Source organism: Panulirus ornatus, chromosome 7 (assembly GCF_036320965.1).
Source record: "Panulirus ornatus isolate Po-2019 chromosome 7, ASM3632096v1, whole genome shotgun sequence".
Lineage (NCBI taxonomy): Eukaryota > Metazoa > Arthropoda > Malacostraca > Decapoda > Palinuridae > Panulirus > Panulirus ornatus.
Window position 1 is genome coordinate 50,153,983 of NC_092230.1, and position 13,111 is coordinate 50,167,093.

The following is a 13,111-nucleotide window of genomic DNA, read 5'->3' on the forward strand; positions in this document are numbered from 1 at the left end:
GGGACCCAGCAGAGGCTCTTGATCCACGTAACTCTTCCGGTTCTTATGAAGTTCCCCACAGAACCAGATTCCAAGTTCCCCACAAGACGAGACTAAGTTCCCCACATGGGCTTAAGCCCAGCATCATGAGTTACCCCCGGGGACCCAGCATCATGAGTTACCCCCGGGGACCCAGCATCATGAGTTACCCCCGGGGACCCAGCATCATGAGTTACCCTCGGGGACCCAGCATCATGAGTTACCCCCGGGGACCCAGCATCATGAGCTACTCCCGCGGACCCAGCATCATGAGTTACCCCCGGGGACCCAGCATCATGAGTTACCCTCGGGGACCCAGCATCATGAGTTACCCCCGGGGACCCAGCATCATGAGTTACCCTCGGGGACCCAGCATCATGAGTTACCCCCGGGGACCCAGCATCATGAGTTACCCTCGGGGACCCAGCATCATGAGCTACTCCCGCGGACCCAGCATCATGAGTTACCCTCGGGGACCCAGCATCATGAGTTACCCCCGGGGACCCAGCATCATGAGTTACCCTCGGGGACCCAGCATCATGAGTTACCCTCGGGGACCCAGCATCATGAGTTACCCCCGGGGACCCAGCATCATGAGTTACCCCCGGGGACCCAGCATCATGAGTTACCCCCGGGGACCCAGCAGAGGCTCTTGATCCACGTAACTCTTCCGGTCCTTATGAAGTTCCCCACAGAACCAGATTCCAAGTTCCCCACAAGACGAGACTAAGTTCCCCACATGGGCTTAAGTTGTGTACACGCAGGTGACAAGTGTTGTTCAAGATGCGGGTACACAAATGTATGACAACAAAGGAGAGGAAGATCATACATGACACCTGTGTGTGAGATCACGAGGAGGCACTCCACCTCACACACTACCCTGGCCAGTCTCCTCTCTATACTACTATAGTAATCTGGCAGCAAATGGATAACTTACTGCAGAGGAAAAGAAATTACATAAGTTAGAGAGTATACGTGGTCTGGGTAAGTTAGAGAGTATACGTGGGCTGGGTAAGTTAGAGAGTATACGTGGTCTGGGTAAGGAGATCTGATTAAGACAAAAAAGAAGGTTGAGTGGATTGTGTGTCTGTGGACTGCCAGAAAGCGTTTGACCCTTATACCACATGGGAGGCTGGCAAAGAAGATGGATCTTCAGGCGGGAGTCCCTAAGGCTGTGACTACCTAGGTGGACAGAATATTTTAGTCGTATGAACAGAGAACGCACCTGTGAGGAACCTTCTCAAAATGGGTGCAGGTTACCAATGAGGTGGCCCAGAGTTCTGTCTTAGGGTCGTTATTCTTCTTGATCTATGTTACTGACTTTGCTGAAGGATTGGACTCCTACATGAATGTGTTTGTAGATGATGCTTAAGTCACGAGGGAAGTAAACAGCCAGAAGCCAGGAGGACTGCAGGACCTTACAAGGGGATCAAGACTGGTAGGAAACTTGATATGACACGCAGTTGATGAACATGAACTCGAGTAAAGGAATGATAATGGAACAGAAAGATGTCCTGGTTGTGATCATTATCAAACAAGATATAAACTGCAAGAAATATTGTTTGGGGGCGCTTAACTTGTGGTTAGAGCTCATCTTAGGTTAATAATGATTAAGGAGACCAACTGTCTGCTGGTAATTATGAGAAAAACGTTGACATACTGATATTGAGACAGCAAGTTGTTCACATCTTACATAAGTCCAAAACTACAGTATGTTTTCCAAGTTTGGTTATCGCACCTAAAAAGTGCAATGACTTGATAAAGAAGATCCAGAAGAGGATAGAAATGATGAACCTAGAAGAGAGATGACTTACACAGAAAGGCTACAGACATTAAATTTGCCCATCATAGAAGAGAGAGGAGTAAGTCGTGTCTTGACCACAACCTCTGAATTCTTTAACCAGATGGAATACGTAGAGTTATAGGGATACAATAACCAGAGGTTATAACATAACATTTACCAAGAACTTGTTCAAAACAACGTTAAAAAAAACAATACATGTGAAGTACAAGGTTGGTGGATGACTGATTGTAAACCACCGTCAACCCAGCCATCGAGTAACTAACTGGCCAATTGAATGATGATAACACATTTCATGACACTCGTGACTGTGTCATGTGTAGTGAGTGACTAACACATACAACATTTTCTCTTCCCCAAATGTGAGTGATGTATAAGTGCCTCACCTGATCCATGAAGAGCGTTCGCTTCCAATAAGAAATCATTAGCTTTTTATGTTACTCAACTAAGAAATATTTTCAAAAATTCAAATGTCACTGAAATCTTATAGAAATTTCCTAACAAGTATGAGAGGATTTGATAATATCATAAATCAATTTTACACAAGTCAGTTTCATGCACAAATTTGTGTGATCCAGTTCATTATATTTACTGTTTATATATTTACCCAAGATATTTAAACCCTTGTTGGCGTTGGCATTTATTAACATTTAATGAATGTGAATAGTTAACAAAAATTGACTGCCTGGAATGACGAGGCTGGCTGGCGGTGTCCTTGCTACGTGACCCAGTGACCAGCTGACATATTGGCAGGTCAACATCTCACCACAAACAACCTGGTTATTTGAACTGCTTCACATGTCAATTGTCATGTTTGTTCCAGTATTATATAAATAGTCTTATCATATATTCAGTAAGACCCATATGAGTAAGTTCCAGTAATTAATGTGTCAAAATCAATATAGATATATTTATTTGTTCATCCGTAACTTTATGACCGTCAGATGAAAAATGTTTTTTACAAGAGTTTCGTCATACTGGCGTGAGTTGTCGAGTGTGGTAAGCAGTCAGTGGTAAGGCTAGAGTCACTCCAGTATATTGTGTTTTAGTGTCATTTTCGGAAAGTACTGATATCTTTTATCCATCCTTTCATAAAGAGAAGGAGTTGTAATATCGTGAGAGGTACAAGAGAAGATCTGTAAGTGACTCATAATATTGTTTGTTGTCAGTATTGTGGAGGAGGCCATGTCGTCTGCCGGGTTACTCAAGGTAGTGGTGGCGGCTGCTGGTGGCCGAGCTACTGGCTGGCCTGCCCAGTACACCGCCAGACTCATAACCAAGCACACGCGTACACTCTCGTCCGCCTCCACAATGGAACAACGCGTCATTACCATCGATAATGTCAACCCACACGTCATAAAGATGGAATATGCTGTTCGTGGACCCTTGGTCATCCGCGCAACTGCACTGGAGAAGGAGATCCAGGCGGTAAGTTCAAGTTGGTTGGTAACACTGATCCTCCAACAACAACATGTGTGGCTGGTGACGACGATATTACAACATGTGTGGCTGGTGACGACGATATTACAACATGTGTGGCTGGTGACGACGATATTACATGTGTGGCTGGTGACGACGATATTACAACATGTGTGGCTGGTGACGACGATATTACAACATGTGTGGCTGGTGACGATATTACATGTGTGGCTGGTGACGACGTTATTACAACATGTGTGGCTGGTGACGACGATATTACATGTGTGGCTGGTGACGACGATATTACAACATGTGTGGCTGGTGACGACGATATTACATGTGTGGCTGGTGACGACGATATTACAACATGTGTGGCTGGTGACCACGATATTACATATGTGGCTGGTGACGACGATATTACAACATGTGTGGCTGGTGACGATATTACAACATGTGTGGCTGGTGACGACGATATTACATGTGTGGCTGGTGACGACGATATTACAACATGTGTGGCTGGTGACGACGATATTACATGTGTGGCTGGTGACGACGATATTACAACATGTGTGGCTGGTGACGATATTACAACATGTGTGGCTGGTGACGACGATATTACATATGGCTGGTGACGATATTACATGTGTGGCTGGTGACGACGATATTACAACATGTGTGGCTGGTGACGACATTACAACATGTGTGGCTGGTGACGACGATATTACATGTGTGGCTGGTGACGACGATATTACAACATGTGTGGCTGGTGACGATATTACAACATGTGTGGCTGGTGACGATATTACAACGTGTGGCTGGTGACGATATTACAACGTGTGGCTGGTGACGACGATATTACAACATGTGTGGCTGGTGACGACGATATTACATGTGTGGCTGGTGACGACGATATTACAACGTGTGGCTGGTGACGACGATATTACAACGTGTGGCTGGTGACGATATTACAACATGTGTGGCTGGTGACGACATTACAACATGTGGGGCTGGTGACGATATTACAACATGTGTGGCTGGTGACGACGATATTACAACATGTGTGGCTGGTGACGATATTACGTGTGTGGCTGGTGACGACGATATTACAACGTGTGTGGATGTTTGACCATGTTGGAGCACACTGTGAGAGGTTAACATGCTTCAGTTCTACACATGTGAAACTGTTGTGTAGGTTTATATGTATGAAGATATTGTATGGTAAGTTTTACCATCATGTGTAACATGTGGTATGGGTAACTCCCTCGTAACTTGACAGACTTTTGATTTGTCTTTTTCATTCATAGGAAAATATAATGTAGAATATATGACGGTGTTAGCAACAGGTGAGGCGAGTGGTCACACCCAGCACATGTTAACTAATATGATTTCCATACTACACTACACAAGTGTCATCACTATAACTGTACTCACAATGGCCACGTTGTTTGTTGTGACGATGTTGTAATTTGTTTGCACCGACTACAGTTAATCAGCAATAATACGTGTTATCATGTGTCCAATATTTTGTAAGTTAACTATCAGAGAAGTTGACAACAGCAGACCTGGTTGTGATATATTATGACAACAGCAGGCCTGGTTGTGATATATCATGACAACAGCAGACCTGGTTGTGATGTATCATGACAATAGCAGACCTGATTGTGATATATTATGACAACAGCAGAGCTGGTTGTGATATATTATGACAACAGCAGGCCTGGTTGTGATGTATCATGACAACAGCAGGCCTGGTTGTGATATATCATGACAACAGCAGACCTGGTTGTGATATATTATGACAACAGCAGACCTGGTTGTGATGTATCATGACAACAGCAGGCCTGGTTGTGATATATTATGACAACAGCAGACCTGGTTGTGATATGACAACAGCAGACCTGGTTGTGATGTATCATGACAACAGCAGGCCTGGTTGTGATATATCATGACAACAGCAGACCTGGTTGTGATATATTATGACAACAGCAGACCTGGTTGTGATGTATCATGACAACAGCAGGCCTGGTTGTGATATATTATGACAACAGCAGACCTGGTTGTGATATGACAACAGCAGACCTGGTTGTGATGTATCATGACAACAGCAGGCCTGGTTGTGATATATCATGACAACAGCAGGCCTGGTTGTGATATATTATGACAACAGCAGACCTGGTTGTGATATATTATGACAACAGCAGACCTGGTTGTGATGTATCATGACAACAGCAGGCCTGGTTGTGATATGTCATGACAACAGCAGACCTGGTTGTGATATATTATGACAACAGCAGACCTGGTTGTGATGTATCATGACAACAGCAGGCCTGGTTGTGATATATTATGACAACAGCAGACCTGGTTGTGATATATTATGACAACAGCAGGCCTGGTTGTGATATGACAACAGCAGACCTGGTTGTGATATGACAACAGCAGACCTGGTTGTGATATGACAACAGCAGGCCTGGTTGTGATATATTATGACAACAGCAGACCTGGTTGTGATATGACAACAGCAGACCTGGTTGTGATATGGCAACAGCAGACCTGGTTGTGATATGACAACAGCAGACCTGGTTGTGATATGACAAACAGCAGACCTGGTTGTGATATGACAACAGCAGACCTGGTTGTGATATGACAACAGCAGACCTGGTTGTGATATGACAACAGCAGACCTGGTTGTGATATGACAACAGCAGACCTGGTTGTGATATATCATGACAACAGCAGATCTGGTTGTGATATGACAACAGCAGACCTGGTTGTGATATGACAACAGCAGACCTGGTTGTGATATATTATGACAACAGCAGACCTGGTTGTGATATGACAACAGCAGACCTGACTGAGATTGTTTCCCGCACCAAAAGATATTTCAGTCCAATCCTGACGAACAGAGTGGCATGCCGCATTACTCACTTCCTTTGTCAGAACAATATATATATATATATATATATATATATATATATATATATATATATATATATATATATATATATATATATATATTGCGGGGGAGACTGGTCGTCTGCTGTGGTGGTGTTGCGTACATGGCTGACCTACAGGGAAAGCAACATGTTGTGACCTTGCCATTTACATGTAATTGTAGGAGTTAGATTTGTGGTTGTGACGTCCTTGTTGTGACGTAACATTTTAGTTTCATAGTAAAGAGAAATGTTGTCATTTGTGTAATGTTGACATATAACTGGTAATGGTATGGTGAAGGTCTGCTGCTCTGGCTACCACTGACTGACCACGACATTTGCCACAGGTGACTGGCATACTTACCGCCATATTCCACATTACTGACGTATACTGCTAGATTGGGAACTGAGGTATACTGTTAGAGTGGGAACTGAGGTATACTGTTAGAGTGGGAACTGAGTTATACTGCTAGGGTGGGAACTGATGTACTGTTAGAATGAGAACTGACTTATACTGCTAGAGTGGGAACTGAGGTATATTGTTAGAATGGGAACGACTTATACAGCTAGAGTGGGAACTGAGGTATATTGTTAGTATGGGAACGACTTATACTGCTAGAGTGGGAACTGAGGTATATTGTTAGAATGAGAACTGACTTATACTGCTAGAGTGGGAACTGAGGTATATTGTTAGTATGGGAACGACTTATACTGCTAGAGTGGGAACTGAGGTATATTGTTAGAATGAGAACTGACTTATACTGCTAGAGTGGGAACTGAGGTATATTGTTAGAATGGGAACGACTTATACTGCTAGAGTGGGAACTGAGGTATATTGTTAGAATGAGAACTGACTTATACTGCTAGAGTGGGAACTGAGGTATATTGTTAGAATGGGAACGACTTATACTGCTAGAGTGGGAACTGAGTTATACTGCTAGAGCGAGAACTGACGTATACTGTTAACATGGGACCTGAGGTATGCTGCTAGAGTGGGAACTGAGTTATACTGCTAGAGCGGGAACTGACGTATACTGTTAGTATGGGAACTGAGGTATGCTGCTAGAGTGGGAACTGAGTTATACTGCTAGAGCGGGAACTGGCGTATACTCTTGGTATGGGAACTGAGGTATGCTGCTAGAGTGGGAAATGACGTATGCTGTTAGAGTGGGAGCTTAGGCATACTGTTGAAGTGTGAAATGAGGCATATTTGTAGTGTGAACTGAGGTATACTGTTAGAGCGGGGACTGAGGTATACTGTCTGTGAGAACTGAGGTATATTGTCAAGTGTGAACTGAGGTATACTGTTAGTGGGAACTGAGGTATACTTTTGGAGTGTGAACTGAGTTATACTCTTAGGGGAACTGCGGTATACTGTTGGAGTGTGAACTTTGAATTAAGTATACGTATTTTGGAGGGTGATGTGTCTTGTGTTGGCGGGTGACAAGTGGAGTGTTGCTGAGCCAGTAGTGGTGTTGGAGGGTGACATGTGGAGTGTTGCTGAGCCAGTAGTGGTGTTGGAGGGTGACATGTGGAGTGTTGCTGAGCCAGTAGTTGTGTTGGAGGGTGACATGTGGAGTGTTGCTGAACCAGTAGTGGTGTTGGCGGGTGACAAGTGGAGTGTTGCTGAGGCAGTAGTGGTGTTGGAGGGTCACATGTGGAGTGTTGCTGAGGCAGTAGTAGTGTTGGAGGGTCACATGTGGAGTGTTGCTGAGGCAGTAGTGGTGTTGGATGGTCACATATGGAGTGTTGCTGAGGCAGTAGTAGTGTTGGAGGGTGACATGTGAAGTGTTGCTGAGGCAGTAGTAGTGTTGGATGGTCACATGTGGAGTGTTGCTGAGGCAGTAGTAGTGTTGGAGGGTGACATGTGGAGTGTTGCTGAGGCAGTAGTGGTGTTGGATGGTCACATATGGAGTGTTGCTGAGGCAGTAGTAGTGTTGGAGGGTGACATGTGAAGTGTTGCTGAGGCAGTAGTAGTGTTGGAGGGTGACATGTGGAGTGTTGCTGAGGCAGTAGTGGTGTTGGAGGGTGACATATGGAGTGTTGCTGAGGCAGTAGTAGTGTTGGAGGGTGACATGTGAAGTGTTGCTGAGGCAGTAGTAGTGTTGGATGGTCACATATGGAGTGTTGCTGAGGCAGTAGTAGTGTTGGAGGGTAATATGTGGAGTGTTGCTGAGGCAGTAGTAGTGTTGGAGGGTAACATGTGAAGTGTTGCTGAGGCAGTAGTAGTGTTGGAGGGTGACATGTGGAGTGTACAACCAGTCACTCAAGAACATTATCACATAAGGACCATATACAACCAGTCACTCAGGAACATTATCACATAAGGACCATACACAACCAGTCAATCAAGAACATTATCACATGAGGACCATATACAACCAGTCACTCAGGAACATTATCACATGAGGGCCATATACAACCAGTCACTCAACAACATTATCACATGAGGACCATATACAACCAGTCAATCAAGAACATTATCACATGAGGACCATATACAACCAGTCACTCAGGAACATTATCACATGAGGACCATATACAACCAGTCACTCAGGAACATTATCACATGAGGACCATTTACAACCAGTCACTCAAGAACATTATCACATGAGGACCATTTACAACCAGTCACTCAAGAACATTATCACATGAGGACCATTTACAACCAGTCACTCAAGAACATTATCACATGAGGACCATTTACAACCAGTCACTCAAGAACATTATCACATGAGGACCATATACAACCAGTCACTCAAGAACATTATCACATGAGGACCATATACAACCAGTCACTCAAGAACATTATCACATGAGGACCATATACAACCAGTCACTCAGGAACATTATCACATGAGGACCATTTACAACCAGTCACTCAAGAACATTATCACATGAGGACCATATACAACCAGTCACTCAGGAACATTATCACATGAGGACCATTTACAACCAGTCACTCAAGAACATTATCACATGAGGGCCATATACAACCAGTCACTCAAGAACATTATCACATGAGGACCATATACAACCAGTCACTCAAGAACATTATCACATAAAGACCATATACAACCAGTCACTCAAGAACATTATCACATGAAGACCATATACAACCAGTCACTCAAGAACATTATCACATGAGGACCATTTACAACCAGTCACTCAAGAACATTATCACATGAGGACCATATACAACCAGTCACTCAAGAACATTATCACATGAGGACCATTTACAACCAGTCACTCAAGAACATTATCACATGAGGGCCATATACAACCAGTCACTCAAGAACATTATCACATGAGGGCCATATACAACCAGTCACTCAAGAACATTATCACATGAGGGCCATATACAACCAGTCACTCAAGAACATTATCACGTGAGGGCCATATACAACCAGTCACTCAAGAACATTATCACATGAGGGCCATATACAACCAGTCACTCAAGAACATTATCACATGAGGGCCATATACAACCAGTCACTCAAGAACATTATCACATGAGGACCATATACAACCAGTCACTCAAGAACATTATCACATGAGGACCATATACAACCAGTCACTCAAGAACATTATCACATGAGGGCCATATACAACCAGTCACTCAAGAACATTATCACATGAGGGCCATATACAACCAGTCACTCAAGAACATTATCACGTGAGGGCCATATACAGCCAGTCACGCCAGAATGATTCGTCCAAACCTACCAGAAATACATAAGACGAAGTCATTATGTGGGCGATCATAAGTCTTCTGCACATGACGTGCAACAACATGAAGATGGTACATCTACTGCATGACAATATTACATGACCCTGCCTGACTGAAGGATACAGTTCTGTAGTGAAGGATACAGTACTGTAGTGAAGGATACAGCAGTGTAGTGAAGGATACAGTAGTGTAGTGGATACAGTAGCGTAGCGAAGGATACAGTAGTGTAGTGAAGGATAGAGTAGTGTAGTGAAGGATACAGTAGTGTAGTGAAGGGTACAGTAGTGTAGTGAAGGATACAGCAGTGTAGTGAAGGATACAGTAGTGTAGTGGATACAGTAGCGTAGCGAAGGATACAGTAGTGTAGTGAAGGATAGAGTAGTGTAGTGAAGGATACAGTAGTGTAGTGAAGGATACAGTACTGTAGTAAGGATACAGCAGTGTAGTGAAGGATACAGTAGTGTAGTGGATACAGTAGCGTAGCGAAGGATACAGTAGTGTAGTGAAGGATAGAGTAGTGTAGTGAAGGATACAGTAGTGTAGTGAAGGATGCAGTAGTGTAGTGAAGGATGCAGTAGTGTAGTGAAGGATACAGTAGTGTAGTGAAGGATACAGTAGTGTAGTGAAGGATACAGTAGTGTAGTGAAGGATACAGTAGTGTAGTGAAGGATACAGTAGTGTAGTGAAGGATACAGTAGTGTAGGAGCCACCATCAGGCAGGTGACCAACATTCATTATGAACATACTAGTTAAGTGATGAATATGCTGCCTCTACCACCATGATGGTTCATACTCCTAGGTAGGTAAGTAGGTAGGTAGGGAGGGAGGTAGGTAAGTAGGGAGGTAGGTAGGTAGGTAGGGATGAAGGTAAGTAGGTAGGGAGGTAGGTAGGTAGAGAGGTAGGTAATAGGGAGGTAGGTAAGTAGGTAGGTAGGTAAGTAGGGAGGTAGGTAGGTAGATAGATAGGTAGGTAGGTAAGTAGGGAGGGAGGGAGGGAGGTAGGTAGGTAGGGAGATAGATAGGTAGGTTAGGTAAGTAGGGAGGTAGGTAGGTAAGATAAGATAAGATAAGATACTTTATTCGTCAAATTGTTATACAAAATGTAATACAAAATAAAATTCGTTTTGGCTTTAGAGCTCCTTAGTAGTTGTAAAAAAAAAAAAGAAAAAAAAACATTAAAATATTAACAAGAAATATTGCATAGGTTATTTCATATAAAATGTTACTTTGTTATTGTGTACATGCCATATCAGCTTGTCACCATCCCTATCATGAACCATCACCTACAGTTATCATGTAACCTAAAGCTAGAAGTTATAGTGATGATAGATGATTGAAAAGCAGAATGCTTTTTGGTACAAACGACTTTTTGTATCTATCAGTGTGCAGCTTGGGCAGAGCTAGCCTTCTACCAGATTTAAGATACGTGTAACAATTATGTAACGGATGCGTTACATCTTTCATCATTCTGTCTACTTGTTTCATTGTACCTTTTTGATACAGCTTATTCAGTGATGTGGTCTCTGCACCTAGTTTTCTTGCTTTCTTAACAATCCTTCCCAACTTCTTTTTATCTTTGCACGTAAGTTTTCCATACCAGGCAGTGATTGAAAAATTTATGACTGATTCTAAAATTGAGGTAGGTAGGTAGGTAGGTAAGTAGGGAGATAGATAGGTAGGTTAGGTAAGTAGGGAGGTAGGTAGGTAAGGAGGTAGGTAGGTAGGTAGGGAGGTAAGTAGGGAGGTAGGTAGGTAAGGAGGTAGGTAAGTAGGTAGGTAGGGAGGTAGGTAGGTAGTCATGATACAGGATAATCTCTAGGTTGGTAGTCATGTATATAATCTAGATATAAAGCATGGAAGTTGATAACTACACATAGCCAGTTTGTATTTTGAAGTAGTGTGTGTGTGTGTGTGTGTGTGTGTTGCTATGGTGACGGGGAGGTGGTGTGGGTCGACACGTTGCACATATTGGTCATGTGTGGCTGCAGCTGCAGCAGTAATGACCCTTACCTGCCTTACACTTCCACTACATGATGATAACCTTCACTAACCAGGAGGTTAATGTGTACATACATAGTCTGGTATGGTCTCAACAGCTGGCTCACCTGGTGTATCCAGTGGTACAGATGGTTCACCTGGTGTATCCAGTGGTACAGATGCTTCACCTGGTGTATCCAGTGGTACAGATGGTTCACCTGGTGTATCCAGTGGTACAGATGGTTCACCTGGTGTATCCAGTGGTACAGATGGCTCACCTGGTGTATCCAGTGGTACAGATGGTTCACCTGGTGTATCCAGTGGTACCACTGCTTCACCTGGTGTATCCAGTGGTACAGATGGTTCACCTGGTGTATCCAGTGGTACAGATGGTTCACCTGGTATATCCAGTGGTACCACTGCTTCACCTGGTGTATCCAGTGGTACAGATGGTTCACCTGGTGTATCCAGTGGTACAGATGGTTCACCTGGTGTATCCAGTGGTACAGATGGTTCACCTGGTGTATCCAGTGGTACAGATGGTTCATCTGGTGTATCCAGTGGTACAGATGGTTCACCTGGTGTATCCAGTGGTACAGATGGTTCACCTGGTGTATCCAGTGGTACAGATGGTTCACCTGGTGTATCCAGTGGTACAGATGGTTCACCTGGTATATCCAGTGGTACCACTGCTTCACCTGGTGTATCCAGTGGTACAGATGGTTCACCTGGTGTATCCAGTGGTACCACTGCTTCACCTGGTGTATCCAGTGGTACAGATGGTTCACCTGGTGTATCCAGTGGTACAGATGGTTCACCTGGTATATCCAGTGGTACCACTGCTTCACCTGGTGTATCCAGTGTTACAGATGGTTCACCTGGTGTATCCAGTGGTACAGCTGCTTCACCTGGTGTATCCAGTGGTACAGATGGTTCACCTGGTGTATCCAGTGGTACAGATGGTTCACCTGGTGTATCCAGTGGGGCAGATGGTTCACCTGGTGTATCCAGTGGTACAGATGCTTCACCTGGTGTATCCAGTGGTACAGATGGTTCACCTGGTGTATCCAGTGGTACAGCTGCTTCACCTGGTGTATCCAGTGGTACAGATGGTTCACCTGGTGTATCCAGTGGTACAGATGGTTCACCTGGTGTATCCAGTGGTACCACTGCTTCACCTGGTGTATCCAGTGGTACAGCTGCTTCACCTGGTGTATCCAGTGGTACAGATTGTTC

The 13,111-nt window shown here is 44.0% G+C and overlaps 1 protein-coding gene across 2 annotated transcripts in view; it reads left to right on the forward strand.

Moving 5' to 3' along the window:
• Positions 1–13,111, forward strand: part of LOC139749636 (alanine aminotransferase 1-like) — a 269,611-nt gene that overhangs the window by 7,751 nt on the left and 248,749 nt on the right. The window contains exons 1-2 of one of the 2 annotated variants that reach the window (XM_071663790.1): positions 2,779–2,832; positions 2,989–3,247. In XM_071663790.1, the coding sequence (XP_071519891.1) occupies positions 3,005–3,247 (243 nt within the window). In that variant the 5' untranslated portion in view covers positions 2,779–2,832; positions 2,989–3,004. Of the gene's footprint in view, positions 1–2,778; positions 2,833–2,988; positions 3,248–13,111 lie in introns of those variants that run through there. The other variant, XM_071663791.1, reaches the window with a different exon arrangement.